Source organism: Eptesicus fuscus, chromosome 4 (genome assembly GCF_027574615.1).
Source record: "Eptesicus fuscus isolate TK198812 chromosome 4, DD_ASM_mEF_20220401, whole genome shotgun sequence".
In the NCBI taxonomy this organism is placed as follows: Eukaryota; Metazoa; Chordata; class Mammalia; order Chiroptera; family Vespertilionidae; genus Eptesicus; species Eptesicus fuscus.
Window position 1 is genome coordinate 55,431,731 of NC_072476.1, and position 22,255 is coordinate 55,453,985.

The following is a 22,255-nucleotide window of genomic DNA, read 5'->3' on the forward strand; positions in this document are numbered from 1 at the left end:
TCTTTCTTTCTTTCTTTCTTTCTTTCTTTCTTTCTTTCTTTCTTTCTTTCTTTCTTTCTTTCTTCTTTTTTTGTAAACCAATTCAACACTGGTTCCCCAAGCACCTCTTACACTTATGATGACTCAGATTTTACAAGTGGAAAGTAGAGCTAATAATCTGAATGGTCTCTTATTTCCCTCAGGTATTGTGAGGTGTGTGTGTGTGTGTGTGTGTGTGTGTGTGTGTGTGTGTGTGTGTGTGTTTGTTTTAGCACAGATGAGAAAATTCCCTAGACTGCCTTTAGAGCTCCTATGAATAAAGTCAATAGTGATCATAACTGACATGGGAATATTACTACCTGGAAATTTGATAGCATGTCTCCAAAGTATTCCATTTTAATGTCAGCACAGAATAGTAGCAATTTTTTTCTGATAGATTTTATTATTTTCCAAGTAACAGCATTATTTCTACCAACTTTAAGTAAAAACAGAATCTGGAGATGATAAAATACTTTCCTAATTATATATAGTTCAAGTTGATTGTTTTAAATTATTTTTCAGTTTGAAAATATAATTGTCTCCCTCAGTGAAATGGAATAACTTTGATTTGACAGGTTGAAGAAGTCAACATGGGATTTAACATTTGCCATAGAAAAATAAAAGGTTTTAAATTCCAGGTTACACTTAGTAAGGAGGGCCATATAGTTGACTGGGGGGAAAAAAGCATGTTAACCTTCTTTTGTACAGTAGATTTTAGAAGCGTTTCTCCTTCTCTGTGTTTTCTTTTAGCATTTAATACAACACACCCAATGACTAGAATTATACCCAAGAAAGTTATAAAATAAAGTATTGGGCCCTTAGTCATATTTTACATTTTGGTAATTTAATTGTTGATTCTGAAATTAATGTACTGCCATCTAAAATGACATGGCAAAATTAATTGCACTACTAAGATTCCACTTAATGTTTAGGACATTTACCTTGGAGAGAGATTTTTTTTTTTTTAATTCCACGTTTCACAGCTTATCAACTTTAGGACTTTGGTCCAGTTCTTTATTCTCATCATGCTTGAGTGTTCTGAATTGTAAAATAAAGTTATTAAGAGTATCTACTTCACAGGGCTGCTGAGATAATCATTTGAGTTGTATGTAAAGCATAGAACAGTGCCTGGTACATTTTAAGTGAAAGAGCTTAATGCTAAATGCCTTTCCTTCACAAATGGAATGCAAGTCCCTGGCCACCTGTATTTTTGACAGACTGACTGTAAATCAAGGGTGTACACAACCTCTTTCTTGAGTTCGGTGATTTGCTAGAACAAGTCACATAACTCAGGACAGCAATTTATTTACTACTAGTAGCCCATCGCGTGATATTGCGCACAGTAGGCCACCCACCACTTCTGCAGGAGCCGGCGGGAACCGCAGCGGAGCGCCGGAGGGAGCTGCGCTGCTTCAGTGGGAGCCAGGCAGGGCTCATGCAGATTCTGTGGGAGGAGGGAAAGACCCGTGCTGCTTCTGCAGGGGAGGGGCCTGCCGTCTCCTCTCCAGGCCTGCGCTCGGCTGTGGAGGCTGCAGGCCGGCCCCCCCTGTCCCTGTCCGTGTCCGCTCCAGCTCTGGGGGCTGGCCCGAGCCGGGCATGGCGATGAAGCAAGCATTCCGCCAGGCCGCACACGCTGCCCACTCTCAGTGGCTGCCCCCCTGGGACTGGGGGACTCCAGCAGGGCTGAGAGAACTGGGCACCGCCATCTTGTGGCTATGGGTGCTGCCATCTTTGTGACGGAGTGACAGTTAATTTGCATATTACTCTTTTATTAGATATGAGGATTACTGGCTTATTATAAGGATTGTAATCTCAGAAAATGCCAAAGGGAAGAGATACATATGGCAAAGATGTGTTGGGGGAAGAGGGATAAGGGAGATGGCTAGGAGTTTTCAGCACCTCGGTGTGTATACTAACTGGGAAGCTCTGTGGATCTCCTTGTTCAAGAGTTTTTATAACCAAGTTCCCAGTCCCCTCCCCTTTCTGGGGGTCAGGGGTGGGGCCGAAAGTTCTCACCCACTTACTGGTTTGCCTTTCTTATCACCAGCCCCAGGCCTGAGGTATCTAGGGTCTCCACCTGTGTCACCTACTCAGTATAAACTCCAGGGTAATGGAAAGTGACCTTTGATGAATAACAAAGACACTGCCATCACTCAGGGTCTCCCAAGGGTCTTACGGTCTCTGTGCCAGGAAGTAGTGACAACGACCAAAAAGACCATTTGTTAATAGATCTGAACCTGTGAGTTTCTTTAGAATTTGTGATTGAGAACATTGTGTGCAAGTTGTAACGTTAGTATGTCTGGGATGCAAAGTTCAATAGCTATACATGTAAGAATATATATTGGAAGATTTCCATTTCTTCCTGGTTTTATAGCTTTAAAAAAGTTAATCCAACCAGGATGGGTCAATTTCATCAAGAGTGACAACTTGAGAATGAGGAAAAAATATTAAATGTAAAACAAATACTTTTTAAGCATTTAGAAATTCAAAACTATCAAATTAAAATATATTATGCAATAATTCCTTGCAGCAATTATGTTTTAATGTTGCCAGTAGATGCCAAATCACAGGCATTTTCACAAATAAGGACTTTTTTTTTCTGTGTGTGAGATAGATAACCATAAGGTGTCTGTATTTAATATCTAAGTGAGGTTTTAAGAAATGCTAAATCCTACTCTCTTTTCATTCTCCACAAACTAACAATTGCTCCTTTTGTCATTATATAATTTCATGTTTTATTTTATTTGATTTTTCTGTCATTTTTACTTCTATTTCTATTAAAAATAGACCTCAATATTATATATGCATATATTTAATTGCATCTTATAGTAATCTTATTTATTATTATGTTTATACTCATTTGATTAAGAGAATTTCCTAAACTTCAATTTTCTTCAATAACTTCATCTAGCATTCACCTTAAATCAAACATCAGCTGTGTGCCATGTACTTTGTAGATCTGGGGTGCAAATTTGGATTAAATAGACTTAGTTCTCACCTTCACTTGGATGATTATATCAGTATAACCAGTGCTGTGATTGGGGAGGAAAGGACATTGTGGGATAGTCACTTCTAAAAGAAATAAAAATGGGAGATTGATGAAAAGAAAAAGACCTGCTGGAGAAATTGATATTCTAGTTAATTTAGGAGAAGGGGGACTGTTTAAGGCAAAGAAAATGACATGTGTCAAGACAGGTGACTTTTTGCAGTCGTTTCACTGTTTAATTTCAGCTAACACTCATATAACTTACTATGTGCCAGCCTTTTTTACAAGTTGTTTTCATGCTGTGTAAACAACCCTGTAAGCTAGTTCTGCTGTGACTTTCATTTTTCACATGAGGAAACTGACAAAGGAACTAGTGAAGGAACTTGCCAAGTTTTTACAACAAGTGAAAAGCAAAGCCCAAGTCCAGACAAGCAGCTTGAGTCTATACTCTTCCATAGTGCCTTTCACAATGGAAATGTATCAAAGTAAAAATTTAGTTACACTAGGCATTCATTTTGGAGCCCAATAAAACCAGTAAACTTATTTTGGAGACCAGCTCACAGTAGCTCAAATCATATAAATCACCAAAAAGCCAGAGTGCCATTTATAATGAATCATAGTCCACAATAGACTAGGAACTCACTTCACTTCAACAAAGATTTATTGTCTCTCTCTCTCTACATGCAAAGTTTCCTGCCAGGACCCAGGGACATAAACAACAATTAGTTTAAGCTCTGAGGTTCTCAATTTTGTCTGTGAACTGATGTACCAACCAATAAGAGGATAAACAACTTATGACAAATTGAGCAGACACCTGTCTGATATAAGGGCGAGTTTTCCTTATTTGCCTTTGATTTCAGAGCACAATGTCTAACACATCATGTATGAAATAAATGAATGAATGTAACAATGTACTATAAAGGGAAAAATTGCTTTCATCAATGTAAATCATGAGATATTTCATTAAAATAGGCATTTTGGAGCCCTGAAGAGTGAATTGGATTTCCCTAATGGAAGATCATAGGGTAGCAGGATAAATGAATCTTGCTTAATATATAAAGGATGAACAAAAGCATTACATTAGATATATAAATAACTGAGTAAGGACATAAAGTGATACTAAAGAGTTTGACTAGTATAAGATTCCAAAAAGCCTTGAAGGATGCACAAGGAACCTTATTCTTTCAAAAGTAGAGAATTCTTAGAGGTTTTTTGAGCAAGAAGTGGCACGATCAGAGCTGCACTTTCATAAAATTAGCCTTGTGTTGGGTAACTGGAGCCTGTAATAATGTTTTAGAGGCTAATTTGTTAAAGTGTGCTCAAATTAACAGTGGTCTGAAGCAGACCAATAAAAACAAGAAGATAAGGAAACAGAAAGATGTGGACGTTAGCTAAGCGTATATTGAATTTATAGAATGCTGCAATAGGTTTTAATGCTCTAGCCTACACTAACTGAGAGAGGCGTACTTTGAAAATAAGGACAATTCCTTCACTTCATTGATGGAAATAGCAAATCTTTATTCTTACTATTATAGTTGCTGTGGTCCAAAGCATGCTTGAAAAGGAAATATCTATGATACCGAAATATCTTCAATAATTAAACATCTGTGATACTGAAATATCCTCAGTATGTTTTAAAAACTGGTAAGGCTTCCCTCAGGTGTATGTCCCAGATATACAGTATTACATTTTAGGTCTAATTGCAAAAACTGTGGTGCCCAGACATAGACCCCAGAGAAAAAACTAATCCATGTGGAGTTATTTTGTGTGTGTGTGTGTTTTAAAGGATAAAACTGTGGACTGATTTTATTAAAGTCCTTTCTTTAAGTATAAATGAATAGAACGTATTTAATTTCTCCAGTTATGAAGTCTTTGTTATTGATATTCAGTATCTATTTAGACAAAGTTAAATAGTGTGATTTTCAAATAAAACTAGATTCTGTTGAGAATTCAGAGATGAATTCTCAGTCTTTTCCAAAATCAATATTTTAAACAAAGTTATGATTCTAGATTCTGAGACCATACTCAAATACAATTCACTTGCATATATAGATTCCTATCATGTCTCAATTCACATGTCACCCATCTATCCAACCTTAAAAAAAAAAAAAAAACACAAAAAAAAACCAAAAACCACACACATGCTGTAAAACGTTAGATCAAGAGTCAGATGAGGAGAATTTAAAAAAAAATAAAATTATTTGTTTGGGGCTCCTTCAGAGATAATCAGGTCAAAGTATTTAGGAATATGTCATGTGGCAAAGAACTGGACTTGAACTCCAAGGGAAGGTTAAGGAGTGGAGCAGAAGTAGTGAAGAATGAAGGAAAGATGAATATGATAAAGCAGAATGGGGAAGAGACGATTTACTGGAGAAGAGTTGTATAAGACCTTGTATCTCTTTATCTTCTTCAATTGTACTTCAGAAAAATGAGTTTTACTCAAAGAAGCCTATGTCACTAGCTAGAAACATTGTGGTAATTCTAAAGGATATGTTGAAGCATTTCAGAGCTTAAGGACACAAGTCATTTATTATGTCCATTTTGTGTTCACCTTATGTCTTCCCTTTCCCTATTATAGATCTACCACTGTCCATACCCTTTATATTTCAACCTTTTCTTTATTACTCTAAAGTAGAATTCAGGCAAAAACCAAAAAACTTTAAGTAAATGAAAAGATGTATCGAAGCGTCGGGGCAGTAATTGGGAGGAGTCAAAGGAAATGGATCAAAGAGGAATGTACACCTATGTTTGAAAAAGGTTAAATTTCTAATCTGTGAGTGGGAGAAAGGACAAGGGGGTGGACATCAGGCCTAAAGATGACTGTGCTCTGAGCGGGAGAGAGACCGTGCTGGGAGAGTCCCAGGTTCACAGCTCCCAGACCTCGCGGGCTCCCTTGTTTCCTGGGATGAGAAGGCAGAGCAGGACCGTAGGGCGAGTGTGAGCCCTACACTGCTCTTCCTACCTGCAGGATAGTCACAGTTCATAGGGAAAGATTTGTGTTCGGGGCACAGACTCGGCATCAGAATTCATTGGCATTTCATAGTCAGGCACCTGGCCCTGCTTTGTTCTTTTCCTGACTGGAATCATTTAGCCAATGAAAAGCCCTCTCCGTCTCAGGCTTGCGAGGACCATTTCATAGAAATGTGGGCCTTGGAGAAAACGGAGCTCTTCCCTTGCTCAGTTAGGGAGCAGTATTAACTGAGGAAGGCCTTTAGCTCTTTGACTTGAATGGACACCTGTGGACTAAGGATCTCCCACACCCCATCCAAACTGCTGGTCCTCCCCTCAGAATTCTGGAGCTTTCCACTTAGATTTTCAACAGGCAGACTGCGGGTTTAATCGTGAAACACGGCCCTCGATGTCTCTGGTGTCCCACAGGTGAGAAAATCTAGGTCACAATCTAGGCTTTTGGCCTGAAAGAAGTTGTTGTGGTTTTTCTTTGTTTGTTTTTGGCTAAGATGTGTTCATCTAACACAATTTTTTTTTTTAATTCCATTACAAGCAGCTTTCAGTTAGATTTTCAGAAAGGCATTGGTTGCTTTTTGAGGTCTCGGGAGGTGAAAAGTGCAAAAGGTGTAGCAGGGAGTTGTTCTCTCGGGGGCTCTGGTGAATGCCCTGGAAAGCTGCTTGCCTGGCCCAAGCAAGGAGCTCTGAACGGCTGAGGGAACTACTCCTCCCGCCAGCCCCTGTGAACGTACCATCCATCAGCTCACTCGGGTTTTGCACCGGGGTGGGTTTGTGCAGGCCACAGTTGGTAATGAACTTGAGAAGTAAAAACTCACCCCTGGAGGAAGCAAGGGCTCCCCTAGGAGAAGTCATCCCCTTTCCAGTGAATGGAAGTGGACTCATGTTTTGTTGTTACAGTCACACATTCGCTCTAATTGGTGAGATGTCCCAGAACTGCAAATTCAATGTTTTATTTTTTACTTCAGTCTGTACATCTGTATCTTCTTAGGTGCATGGATGTAGATAGAGATTTCAGTTCGAACCTTGAATCACTTAACCAGTGTCCACCAAGTGCACACGGTGCTGATGCTGCATGTGGCACCTGGGGAAAGTGCCACAGCGGGCCCAGGAAATCTGTGCCCTTACAAGGCACTTTGCAGCGTCCTAATCGAACCACAGAAACTGCTGCCGGTGCATGTCACTGCTATGTAGGGAGTGACAGAGGTACATCTTGGACTTCTTAGAGCGGCCTGCAGCCACACGTGCAGCTTGTCTCTGAAGCCAAAGAGGGTCTGATTAAATTCAGCCCACCCACTGTGAGAAAGCTCTCTGGCATCCCAGCTGCCATTCAGAATGTGAAATCCAGGATATGACCTGTCAAGATGAGCCACTTCAGCATATTGTGGCAATGCAGCTGTCATTGAGATCCATCAGCCTCCAGAGGAAGGCATTCAAACTGTTTCCATGGTAGGGTGAATACAAATACACAGCTCCAGTCACATTTGAATGTGATTGCTTTTCAGCAGGATGGTCTACACTAAATATGCACATTAATGGGAGTGATCCCATACCTCTTCTCATCTTTGCTGAGCATTTTCTGGCAGCAAACTGGTTCAATATTTCTCTTGATCTGTAGTTGAGAGGGGCATAGAATATTTGGATGCCATACAAATTTACCATATGCATTTTTCCCCCTTCTGTTTCTTCAATAGAAACAAAATTGCAATAGATCCCCAAAGGTATTTCAGTGAAAAGTTTGGAAACCAGACAGCTCCACAATCCAGATTTAAAAGATGGATTTCATTTTTATTCCTTGACACTGAACTTATTCTAGACAACATTTTTATCTATAGCACTAACGCCAAAATTTATACTAGAATTTGAAAATTTCTAACTTGTGACATGAATGTCAAGAGAAGATTGGTGAATAAGATTAGTGATTATATAAGCATTTTCCTAATGGCGAATTAACATGTATGACCTCTCAGCTGTATTCACATAGGTGGCAGTAAATCAATTTTAGAGTAAATTTATTTTTTTAAGTTACTATTAAAAGTTTCTGAAAAATAGGAAACATGTTTGAATTTGGTACATTCTTGATACAACTGGCGGAAATATGTCTCATAACAAAAATGCCTCATCATAGGTAGAGTTTTGTCAGGAATTATACCAATCTGCATTGTCAACCAACTGACTTCCTTTTAATAGCATAAAGGAAATGAGAGAAACTTTGATTCAGCTAACATTAGAGTTTTAAAAAGTCTTGCTATCCCCAATATGTTTTTTTATTTTAAAGAAATATTGTCAACTGTATATTCTGAGATTTAGATAATTATTATATACCTATGAGATATTTGTTTGCATATATATATTCTCATAGCAAACTAGAGGTATATATTTACATATGTATAATTGCATATGTAAACATAATATGTGACATATAACTATGTATATTATATAGTCATACTTGACAGTATACTTATATATTCACTTTATTAATTAGAATGAAATGTTCTCTTTCTTATAACATAATAATTTGTTTCACTTGTTTATCTCTTGATTCCAATAATTCATTAATTTGGCAATTATGTTCATGCTTACTGTGTAATTGTTTAGTACATATGTGTTTCCAGTTTGTGTGCATATTAATTCAGCACTTGTCTATCCCAAAATACCTGAAAGCCACCACTGAACTTTGAAATAACCTTGAGGCTTTCGCACATGTCATTTCTTCACTGTACTGTGACAAATATTTTTCCCCAAACACCTATCATATTCCCCAGATGGCTTAGCAGTCATCACTGGCAGAGTGTGAATAATGTTTTAGGTTGAACAGATGTAAGCAATTTGTAATTTTTCCCCTTTCTGAACCAGCTTTGTTTTGATGAATAAACTGGAAGTGGAAACTTATGTAGAACTTGTGTTTGAAAAGGAGCAGTGTTTTCCCACATTGGAATACGTGTATGTAATCAGCTCTGAAATGTGGTAAGAGACAGGGAACAGGGCAACTGGCCAGACTGTGTGAGAATAAAAACAGGAAGATCATTACTTAGCATTGCAATGTAGTTCCCAATTTCTTTAGTCTATATAGAACCACATACAGAAATTGTTGTAGGTCAAAGCAACCAGACCTCGATCACATTTTGAAAAGAGGGTTTTTTACTGGTATATATATCACATTGCCCACGTTTCTTTCTCTCTGGTCAGAATTCTCTTCGAAGAACTAGAGTTCTAGAAATGCAGAAAGTGCTGATGAAGTGTTAAGAGAGAAGGAAATCACCTATTCTTCTGGCAAGGATTTGTTTATTCTGCCAAGTTAATTTTATTTAAGTTATAGTTATATTTTTTACCTTAATATAGTCAACTTAACTTGAGCCTTACTGGCAATGCAGTTTCAGGGAAAGCTCTCTCCAACTATAAATTAAATACTCTTTTCTTTTAAAGAAATGATTTTAAAAGTCTACCTAAGACAAATTTAATTCCATGGTTATAAAAAGCACATTTATTGATGCATTGATATTCCATTTGTATTCAATATAATTTATTTTCCTTATCATAACCAGTGGCCAGGCCTAAAAGGCCACTTAATGTCCAGAGTTCAATCACTCCCTGCACTTCCAGATCCTGTCTCTGAACTGATAATTCTGCCGTTGGAAGAATAATCATAGTGAGTATTTTTAGTTTTCCTTAAGTTAAGGCCTATAAGACCAAACTAATTGACAATTGGTCTAGATTAGATAACTCTGAATTCTTGAACACTTAAGAATTTGGGAACTTTATATTCTACGACAGAATTTAATAACCCAAATGTGAACTATTAAAGACAGCCTCAGTGCACTTCTTATCCCTGCTCATTACTACATTTCAACACCGTTGACAAAGAGGGTTTAATGTTAATATTGTAAAATGAAACATTATAGGTAGAATTTATAGACCATTTTCACAGAAATTTTTAAACCTGCTCTATTTGAAAAATCACGAAATTTCATATACTTCCTTTGGAATGTCAAAATAAATTAAATAGCACAACTTAAATCTCATAAAAAACAATTAGAATATTTATTATGTTGCTCCTACTGGTGCTCCACTTCAGAAAGCCACCTGTTTTACCTTCTTCAGTGAATGATCACTGGTCCTAATAAGGTGGTTAAGGATCTGATTTACCAAAGTCATGTAGCAGCCACTTTGAGGAACTTAATAGGTATATTTTCTTATTTACTCACGGAGCTCTGTAGAATGGCCTACGTTGGTGTCTTTTTGTCTCTTAGATTCTCTAAGTTAACATTTTGCAGATATATAACTCAGTTCCTGAGTTACTGCTTTTGCTTTCATACACTATTGCGAGGCCATGGACAAAAAGTCTTGTTTTCATGCCAATACAAAATGAAGGACCCTCTGGGCAGTTCTTACAGGGCGCCCATGAATTGTAATGATTTGTAGCCTTTTTGGTGTTGCATTTCACTTATTCTCTTTATTTGAAAGGATGTATATTAAGATAGCAACTGAGACATTGTAGGAATAAGACATTGTAGTTCTTATTAGTTAAGCAAGACCATCTGAGAGTCAGTATGCAATTTCTTAATATTTTAACCTAAATATTCTTATTCCAAAATTTAAATGTAATTTATTCTTCAGTAGTGTGTACTCCTTTTCTCAACCTGTATATTCCCCAGATTCATCTCTTGCTCTCTCCTCTCTAGGGATGTTTTGTGCATTCAAGAAGTTTACAAATGAAATTTGAGTCAGCATACAAAACAATAGTACATGAGTGTACTAACATAAGAAAAACAGATGGTCAAGAATACCATACACATGTTTTGTAAGCCAGCTCCTGCAGATTGCCTGTTTTCAGATATTTTTCCCCCCAAGTAGAACCAATCATTAGACCAGTGATTTGAGAAGCTTTATTATGGAAATATTCCTCTTGAACAACAACAACAAAAAGCCATTTCAATTTCTTTTCATTTTAAAGAAAGTTATGTTTCACCCTCTTGGTAAGTTTGTTATGAAGTCTGAGCTAATTATCTCCATCAACTTACATTCTTATTCAAAGTGTCTGGGGAAAAAGTGTTGTTACTCTCATTCCTGAATTTCTGTTATATCAGTACAGCTAAAAGAAAACAAATAGTATGAAATAAATGGCTGTCCTAGACCAACTGCTCTATTGCTGTATTCAGTTGAATTGTATAGTTTACATTCTAGATGGAAACCTAATGATTATTTCTCTCTGCCTATTAAAATGTAACAAGTTTAAAAGAAGTAACTATAGGTTTTTTGTTTGTTTGTTTTGCTTTGTTTTCCTAGGTGATTTTTTTAAGCCCTAGTATTATAATGCAGGCAATACTTCATCAAGTTCTTTAAACAAAAACAAGTACTAAACTAAACTAAACTCAACTAAATTCGAATTCACTAGTTGACTGTTATGTAGCCATGTGCATAGGTAATGTGACTGGCCATTCCTAATATGACTGCATCAACATAATATATTAAATTTCATATGTATATAAATTCACAATGAACTGGAAAAAAGGCAGGGGATGAGGGTTTGATCAGATGTCAAGGGTGGTCAGATATAAAAAGTAGGGTAATTCCTCCTAAATTAATTTGGCAGGATTCTTGCTAAAACGACTCAGCAAGGATAGACACAGAAGGCCAAAGGAGTGGCCTAGTTGACAAGAGGGTACAAAGGAGCCTAAATAAAGTTTGGTCCAAGAGAGAATATTATACCTAGGAGTACAATTGCTGCATCATAAGGTAACTGTAGGTTTAACCTTTAGAGAAACTTCCAGACCTTGTTCCAAAGGGGCTACATCATTTTACTCTCAATCACAAGCCCAGCAATATATGAAGGTTTCAGTTGCATCACATTCTCACCAACACTTAATATTATTTTTCTTTTTTTTATTATAATCATTCTTATTGGTATGAAAAAGCATCTCATTGTGAATTTGACTCACATTTCCTTGATGGCTATTAATGTTGACCATTTTTTTCATGTTCATATTGGCAATTTATATCTTCTTTGGAAAAATGTATATTCCTTTGCTCATTTTTAAATTAAGTGTTTTTGTGTATTGAGCTATAAAATTTATGTATTTTAGATGCAAGTCCCTTATCAGTTATGTGATTTGCAAATATTTTCACCTATTCTGTGGTGGGTTTTTTTTCCCCTTTCATTTTTATGGTATTCTTTGAAACACAAACATTTTTAATTTTGATGAAGTCCAATTTATTTTTCTTTTATCAATTGTGCTTTTGCTGTCATATTTAAGGAGGCTTTGGCTAAGGTCATATTACATTATTCCTCTATTTCTTCTAAGAGTTTTAGCTCTTAACTATAGTCTTTGATTCACTTTGAGTTATTTTTTGCAATGGGTATGATGAAGGGGTGCAACTTCATTCTTTCAACATTGAATTTTAACTGAATATTAAAATAACTGCAAAGGGAAGTTTGTTTGTTTTTAAACAATAGTCTGGTTGTGTAGTACTGTTTTCACTCCCATATTTTTCCATTGTAAAGAATATTATATTACATAATGTAATTGTCTTTACAGCTATATTTCTGATTGTTTTATTTCTTCAGAAGTATAAGAGCATTCTTTTAAAAAATATCTACTAATGGTCTTCCATTCAGCAACTACTTTATAAATGTGCTTTATATATTAAGTGATTCTGCTTAAAAATATGTTGAAGGGATCAGCATTAGTTATGCTAAAAACAGAGAAAGGGGAGGAAAATTGCATTGATTCCATGAGATTGGACTTGGATCAAATAAAGATTGACATCTGGAGGGGGAAAATAAGTATTTATTGACATTTGACTTGATGAAAAATATTATACATCAACCTTATAGCCCTTCAAACTTTATATAAAAATTTAAATTTATCCCTTAATTAATCATGTGGAACAGTTATATTTCTAGTGATAGGTAGCTTTGGAGTATAACGCAGATCCCACAGCCTGCATCCCTGGCATTGCCTTAGCAATACCTCATTTTTGTTGTTTGTTTGTTTGTTTGTTTGTTTGTTTTTAAGCTAGAATCCCCATTATATGCTTACCGAATGTCCTTTACTGAGTGATAAATTATGCCAGAGACAAGGCAAATGTCTGAATATCAAGTCGCTTCAGCATCACATCCTCTATGGCAGGAATAAAAAGAGAGAATAATGACCTAAATTTAACTAACCTCCCCATACGCTGTTATTTTGATACTTGCTGGGAAAGCTTTAAAAAACACTTTGAACTTGCTTATGGCTATTTTTTATTTTATTACTTCACTGGGTTTTGAGAAGAACTCTGATCTTTGGCTGGTACTTGTACACTTTGCTAGCAAGCATTCTACATTACTGAATGGATTAGCGATCACATTTTTGGTCCTTATTCCTTCTGAAATAGATTTTAGTACAATTCCTATCAGGAAGGTTAATGTAAACTAAACATATACATTTATATGAAAATACCCCAAATCAAGCATAAATAAGATCATCAGACCATTAGAAGAGTTGTTTACATTTTGTTATTATAGTAAAATGGACTTTTATTGGGAAACTGTTCTTCTGTTGGCTGGGGAATGTGGAAATGTAATCTCTAAGTGCTTCTTTGGACTAAATGTTTATGTAAAGGAAACATTTCCATGGGTAAAATACCACTGTCATTTTCATTTTACAATATATGACTCTTTTTTTTTTTGCTAGGTCTTGGGATTATCTACCCCAGTTGATTTTAATTCTTTCTTTTTCTATAGGACTCCATGTCTTGTGATAAATGATTTTACTGCTTCCTTTTAATTTTAATAAGAAAAATGTAAGGTTTTTCATAATTGTTGATTTTCAAAAAGCAATCTAATCTCATAAGAAAGATAATACAAAAGGACTAACCTCATTTAACTCCTTCATCATGCTTCAAAACCATACCCCTTCTCTGTTGCTTATATTTCACCATTTGGATGTCACCACTTCCTCATTCTGACATTTTACATTATCAATTACAGTTATCTTTCAGAATTCAATTTGGTTAAAAGTGAAGCTTATTAAAACCTGTGGCTTTACATCCCCTTTATTTTTGCCATAACCTCCATGTTCCAGTTCAAGTTTTTAAGCATTATCTTTAAGAAGTCTCAAAATAGTTAGAATTCATTTATGCATTATAATTATCTTTAAATTCTCCTTCACCAAAATCTAACTAACTTATGATGTACTTTTGGTGTAGTCCTTTTAAATTGATTCAGGTTTCTGATATGATAAATAAAGTCTAAAGAATTCCTCTGTTTATTTTTTTTTTTAATTTTCTCACATCTCAACAAAATTCCATTTTCCTATGTGATATCATTCTCTCCCATTAGTTTTATCTTTGAAATTATAGTGAATAGTTTTATAATTTTTAGAGAATCAAAAATCAATTTATTATGAATGTGTAAGTCAATTTTATGAACTCTAGTTAAAAGTATTATAGAGAATTAGAAATGATGTTAAACTTTTCAGCAGGGGCGATTTTATCAAACAGCTCTATAATGATGTTGAAGGGAAATGCTGCATGTTATTTCAGATCACATACCATAAAAATATTAGTAGTGAATAACTACAAGCAAAACATGAAGTGTGACTACCAATACAACTGGATGAACTTTCATGTTCCTCAATCCAAATTCAGATTACTGTGACCTTTTATAAATGACAGTTTTATATGTGATAGAAACCATATTAAGGATCTCATTTTATTGGTTGATAATGTGCCACTGAATAAGTTTAAGGGGTTTGCCCAAGATCACATAATTCGCTAAAGGCACAGCCAAGCCAAGACTGCCGCTTTTTCAGTGCTTTCCCACTATTAAATATTGTCACTCAGAGATTGCCAAGCCATGTGTGTTCTCCACTTTTTTAAAACTACAAATCTCCAAAATGCCAGCAAGAAGAAATTAAACAGTCATTAGTACTTACTTTGTATCCAGCACTGTGCTAAAATACCATGAGATGAAATAGATTTATCTTTCTATTTTATTACATAACTAGAGGCCCGGTGCATGAAATTCATGCACTGGGGGAGGGGGAGGTCCCTCAGCCTGGCCTGTGCCCTCTCGCAGTCCGGGACCCCTCACTCCTTACCGCCCGCCTGCTCACTGCTCCTTAGTGCTGCCATGGAGGCAGGAGAGGCTTCGCCACTGCCACTGCACTTGCCAGCTGTGAGCTCAGCTTCTGGCTGAGTGGCACTCCCCCTGTGAGAGCGCACTGACCACCAGGGTAGCTCCTGCATTGAGCGTCTGACCCCTGGTGGTCAGTGTGCATCATAGCGACCAATTGTTCTGGTCATTCCACCGTAATGGTCGCTTAGGCTTTTATTAAATAGATAAATAATGTTAAACTTCTGTATTAGTATGTGGTGAAGCTATCTTTACAGATATGCAAGTCATTCCCCTATCTTCTCTCTTTACAAACAGGGCAAAAATAAACAACTACCTGGAAATTTCTCGGAGGCACATTTCTCTAACTTTGAATTTTCTTGTACAAATCTTATGGAGCTACAGGTCAGGAGGAATATTTTCTATGTCTTTTCTGCAGTCAGTGGTATACTGGAGCTGGCTTGCAAGAGCTGATTATGTCATCTCTTCCCATCTCAGTGTTCACTGATGTCAGGTTAGAAGCCTGAAATCAGCTGTGATGGAAATATTTACACCACGGAAATTGGCAAATGTTGCGGGTCTATAATGGTCTCCCCTAATCAGTGTCTGCTATTAAACATTTGCCAATATACCAATGTACAATGCACTGGTTGAGCAAAATTGAGCATGTTATTTTACTTCTTAAGCTATTAACTGCTCCTTCTGTGAAGTAGGAATGCTAATAAATATATACTATATCATATATAACAGAATTTTATAAGGTTCATGTAAAAGTACTTTGAAACTGAGTTTCAAGTAGAATGACTATTGCAGTCATTAGAGTTATATGTTCACTAATAAAATATGCGACACTTGGCAAAACCAATATAGTTTAGGTAGATCGAGAATTTCTTAACACTGCATCTACACATAAACTGACTAGGAAACTGGCCAGATAAAAAGAAAAAGAATGAAATTCAGAGCTAAAGTCAAAGTCTGGATTTCTATAGTGGACATCAAATAACATAAACAGGTACCGAACAGAATATTGAGATTATTGGGACTAAGGTATTATTCCTACTCTTTTTCCACATGCCATAATTCCTCTGTGCCTCTGATGAATTAGGCTTAGGAAGGTGGATAAATATTTTCTATATGTAGATTACGAAGGCTTCTGCAGAAAGAATTTTCTGTTTTCTTTTTATCACCTACTTAATACAGACCTCTGTATACAAAGGGCTCCCAGATAAAAATATTGACAGATTGACCTCTTGAGGTTACACATTCCTGCTTTCATTTTCATGACACTTCAAAATACTTTTTAAATCTGCATGGAAATCCCTACCCTTTGATACAGTGTCACTGCCTTTGGCATTTGCAGTGTGGTTAAGTAAGTTATATATTGAAACTATAAAATCCTCTTCTGATTTAAATACTTTTGAGAGGGTACTTGGAAAAAGTGGCTCCTGTATATTGGTCAGCTCTTACCTTTGAATAAAACAAAAAAAACCCAAAACCTTTGTGTGAAAAACATTACCAACAGCTGACTGTTAATCACCAAAACATGATACAGATCTTTCATTTTTCCCCATGTGAACTCAATGTGGAAACTAGACCCTGGGACTTGCTATTTCAAGCTGAATGATCTTGAAAACTAAGGAAATCAATTCCTTTTTAGTTAAAATTGGAAATATTATAGGCAGATAGATGTGGGCTTAAATCTTGGTTCTATTACCTACAATTTCCGTGATCTTAAACTGGTTATATAATCTTCCCAAGCCTGGTTTCCTCATATGTGAAATAATATCTATTCATAGGTTTGCGGTGAGTATTAAGTGAAGAAAAAAACAACAGCATACCTAAAGCTCTTAACACTATCTCTGACCCATTGTGGATACTCAGTAACTTATTATTACCTTTGCCACTTTTCAATAGATTGCTTGTGTTTTTTTGCTCCTGGGTTTACTCCTAGCTTGCCAAATCACATAAAACGTGCCTCTCTGTCTTTTTGTTTCCTCACACAAGAAGAAGATATAAGATCATTTTTTGCTTCTCTGGAATAATATAAGAATTAATTAATTCATGGTGGACTGAATTATTCTCAGGATGTACAGTACTGAAAGTTCTATTTTTTTTTTAAAGAAATTATCACCAACCTTTCTTGTATGGCAAGACAAATCATCTCATAATCTTTAAAAATAAGTATCACTAACTTTACCAAAAGTTTTAAAACAAATTTAAGTTTTATGCACTTAAAAAAAAATGAATTCATGTTATGTTGCATACTGCAGACTGGGAATACATGAAAGGACTATTTGAACAGTTGAAAGCAAAATACCAGAGATGTTCTAGTTCAGCATGCCCAGGATGAATGCATTAAGTTTTACTTTATATGACCCCTACACATAGATTACTCCAAAGAATGAACCAACATATTGACAAATATGTAGGACAGAATCCCTGTGTTGAGCATTTACCTTCTGGTGGACAGTGTGCGTCATAGCTACTGGTCGGCTGGTCGAACGGTCGGCTGGTCGGCCAATCACTTAGGCTTTTATATATATAGACTAGAGGCCCAGTGCACCAAATTCAGGCACTGGGCGGGGGGGGGGGTTCCTTAGCCCAGCCTGTGCCCTCTTGCAGTCTGGGACCCCCCGGCGGACATCCCTCACAAAATCCAGGATCCCTCACTCACCGCCCACCTGCTCACTCCTTACCGCCAGCTTGCTCCTCTTTGGCACTGCCGCGGAGGCGCGAGAGGCTCCTGCCACCACTGCTGCGCTCACCAGCCGTGAACCCGGCTTCTGGCTGAGTGGTGCTCCCCCTGTGGGAGCGCACTGACCACCAGGGGGAAGCTCCTGCATTGAGCATCTGCTCCCTGATGGTCAGTGCGCATCATAGTGACCGGTCATTCTGGTCGTTCCACTGTAACAGTCACTTAGGCTTTTATTATATGGATTATGTTTCTCTGGATGTGCTGACCTTCCCATGATGCTCATTTGCCTGCTCTGCATTTAGATGTCAGGTACATGAGGGTAAGAGGACAACCTCACTAACTCTGTGCTATCTTATAAGGTGCCTGGATCTAAAAATGTTGAGTGATTGTTCACCTCTGACATTATTTTTAAATAGGCCAATAATTTTGCCTTCAGCATTTCTAACATTAGAGTTGCTTATTTGTATTACATATAGGAGTTGCTTTGGTATTTTGTCTATGACCAACCATATTTAAGTGGATTCCAGCATATCTCACCAGAATTAAGAAATGAAAAGCATCTATTTATAATGTGCCTATGGAGTCACATTTAATGTGATCTTTCATTCATATATATATATAAAGCCAACGATCGGAATGCTGGAATGACTGGTTGCTATGACACCCACTGCGGCCAGCAAACTGGCCCAATCAGGAGGTTGGGCCAGCTGGCCAAGCTCCTGCAACCCCTCCCCCCAGACAGCCCCACCCCTGATGGGCCCCTACCACCCCCATTGGCCCACAGACCCTCCCCCCAGCCAGCCCTGCCCCTGATGGGCCTCCATCACCCCGATTGGTCCATGGCCCCTCCTCCCAGCCAGCTCCACCTCTGATCGGCCCCCCACTTCAATCAGGGGCAGGGCCAGCCAGCCAACCACCCATGGCCCCTCCCCATGGCCAGCCCCACCCTCAGTAGGCCCCCCACCCCAATCGGAGGTGGGGCCCGCCAGCCAATTGCCCTTAGCCCCTGCCCCCAGCCAGCCCAGACCTGATCGGGCTCCAATCGGGAGGGCTGGCTGGTCAACCTCCTGCCGTCTCCTCCCCCCAACAGGCCCCGCCCCAATCTGCTGATTGGGGCACGGGCTGACCGTACCCCACCCAGGCACGAATTCATGCATCAGGCCTCCAGTACAAATAAGATAACATTATATTATTGCCTGGTAGTTATTTTTTTCTCATCTTAGAATAAGATTAAAACACATAATTTAGCATGACCTTCATACTGCCAAACTATTCCAAATCATTGGTACTCCCTGATGGAAATAATTTTTTTAAGTGTACAGTTCAACATTTTTTAATGTATTCAAAGATACATACAACCACCAACTGCAGGCTGAACCAGCTTCTTCAATGTATTCAAACTGTAGGCATGGAATCAACATCTGGGTTCCCTCATGATGTTACCAATATGCATTGTATAGTTTTTGCTCATTCAGCTACCTTTGGGTTGTGAAACAAAGTTTAGATGTTCTTCTCTGAAAATTCCTTATGAACCTTCTTTACTGAAGGATAAGCTTTCTTAAAACACCTGTAATAACAAAAGGTCAATGATGCATTTCACATTGCTTAACACAGTCAGCATGTGGCCTTCACCGCAAGAAAAATAAAAATGTAAAAGGTCACTTCTGGTTTAAAGAGGAGTTCAAAGGGGGGGGAGGGGGGCGGCGGGAAAGGAATGATAATGGCAAAGTGATTTTTTTCCTATTTGAGATGTTTGAGTGAGGTTTGAAAGTCCAATATTTCTCTATCAAATAAAGTAAAATGAAATTTTGTGTTTTTTTCATATTCAATAGTCTAGATATATTTGCTCTCCCCTGAAAAGCATCATGAATTATTTTTTAAAAATTGAAATAATAATATATAAAATCTAAGCCAAGGGTTTAAATACAACTATGACCAAAATCTAATAATTTTCCCCTTACATTTGGATGGCAGAAATATATTTCCTCAAATAGGAGATATTAATTAAAACAAAATTTAAAAAAAACAACAACAGGTAATTTATTATTGGACAACTTTAAAATAGGGGAACTTCTATATCCTTATTCTTTCAGCAGGTTCCACACAAGATGGTAAATATATCAAGAACTATTGGGAACCCCCTTTCATACCAGAGGTGCTGATTAACTTCTGAGTTTGCATGCTTTTCAAATGAACAAAGTGTGGCAACAATGATGGGTTATAACATTTTGGGGTATTTTAATGCCTTTTAAAATGAATTGTATAAAATACTTATTAGCACTGATATATATTTTACCAATTTTACAAAATGTTAAACTGTATAAGTGGTGAATTCGTTGCAAATATATGTCTTATGTTGTTCCTCTAAGGGTTGAGGCAATGTTTTTAATTAGCCTTAATAAAATGTGACTTGGACAATTGAAGTTGAAGAAATAAGTTAGTATAATGCAGGTAAAGCATTTATTTGTTTGGGGTTTTTAAGTTAAATATGAGGTTTTGAAAAACAATAAGCATAGTTTCAAATTCTCTTTACCCAGGAGATTACTTAGTCACTGCCCACTTACTATGCCTTTCCCAACGTATTTGACACTTTCTGAGACTATAAATGTATTCTGCATATAAATGTTTGCTACTAATTTACTTTTAATACAAGATTACACAACAATATTTACCTACATTTCAGGTACCTGGCTAATTATATGACCTCAAAAGTTAGCAATATAATAAAATAAATGCATTAGTATTCTAAATGCTTAAGAAATATATTTCTTCAGTAATCTTTTGTGTATTATTTATAAAGATACTTTTCAAATTTCATTTACTTCAATTCTTCATAGTATATTTGATGTAGGCTATGTTGTATGTTTCTCTAAATTATCTTTTCTGTGCGTGTGTTTGTGTGCTGTTGTTTTTTCCAGTTACTGGCTGACAAACAAAGTTCCTATCAAAAGACCCAGTACAGGTCTCCTCATGTATACACTTGCCACAAGATTCTGTGATGAAATTCACCTGTATGGATTCTGGCCTTTCCCTAAGGATTTGAATGGAAAAGCCGTCAAATATCATTACTATGATGACTTAAAATATAGGTACTTTTCTAATGCAAGTCCTCACAGAATGCCATTAGAATTCAAAACATTAAATGTGCTACACAATCGAGGCGCTCTGAAACTGACAACAGGAAAGTGTGTAAAGCAATAAAGCACATTTGAAAACAGACAAACAAACTGAATATGCACTTCTTTTCTGAAGATGCTTCCTAAGATCTGAAAATAGGATCCAAAACAAGACTGGGTTTCAGCATCCACCAATTACCTGAAAGGTGATCAAGGACATTCATGAGAAATCCACTACCAGCTGATGAAATACCTGCAAAGTGCTCTAAAATTTAAATATGCTGACTTCAAGGGTCCTAGTAAGTGCCACTTCCACGAAGAACACAGTTTGAATGTATAATCAGTAGTGTTTACAAGATCCAACAATGCACTTGTCATTAGTTACTGAAACAGAGATGTTCATCACTGTCGGGCTGCCTCTGCAATGCCAAGCACATGAGAAGAGGAACAGCGGGAACACAACTCAGCCCTCGGGGAAATGAACCACCCTTGTCAGCAGATATGAAGATGGAAACTGAGCAGCGAAATACACACGATTAAACAACTCAAGGAAATGCCTTCAGTCAGGACTCTGAGTCTGATCATGAGTTTTATGTTTCTGTTGTTATTTGTCTGGAATCTCTTTAGGTTTGGGGTGTTTAGAAATCCTTTCTAAGACAAATATGAATGAGATAAATAACCTTCATGTGATCATTTTTAAACTTCTTAAATTTTTAAAGAGCTATCACACAATGACTTTGTAAAAAAAGTTTTATTTTACACAACTCTAAACCTCCAGATTTTTTTCCTGTGATATAGAAGGTACCAGCTAAACTGTACCATTAAATAATCTTGAACCATTCTAAAGAAAAGATGTTCTATGTCACCTGAGGTGGTAATATTAGCCACCATTAGAGAAAAAAAATGTACTTTTGGTACCAAAGATTATACTGATGTTTCTACACAACAAACCATTTTCTTTTCATGAAAATAATATATTAATGTATTATTCTATTAATGTGAACGTTCTCTCTAGGTATTTTAAACTTTCAAAACTCAAACTTTATTTTTATTTGAAGGAAGACTTCCATGGTGTTTACATTTCATAATAATTTTGTGGAAGCACTTTGCCCTTTAAGAGTAAATGTTTGCCTGATAGGGCTGAAATGTGACTTCCAGTTATTTGATATCCCCCTTATTCAAATAGAAAGGTGGCATGCTCCTTATAGCATACATTTTCTCAGTGCAGAAACAACTAATGAGTTTTGCTTCTATAACAGAGATGATTCATTTTAATAGGTCTAACAATGAAACTGTATGTCAGTATTTTGCACTTTGAATGAATTAAATTGACCAACAATTTTTCCTGTGGTTAAATTTATTCAACGTTATCATATTAA

General features: G+C 36.8%; 1 protein-coding gene across 1 annotated transcript in view; it reads left to right on the forward strand.

Annotated features, from left to right (window-relative positions):
* Positions 1-20,961, forward strand: part of ST8SIA4 (ST8 alpha-N-acetyl-neuraminide alpha-2,8-sialyltransferase 4) — an 86,753-nt gene extending 65,792 nt beyond the window's left edge. Inside the window, exon 5 of the mRNA XM_008144512.3 lies at positions 20,679-20,961. Coding sequence (XP_008142734.1) covers positions 20,679-20,961 — 283 coding nt within the window. The remainder of the gene's footprint in view (positions 1-20,678) is intronic.
* Positions 20,962-22,255: the final 1,294 nt, after the last annotated feature.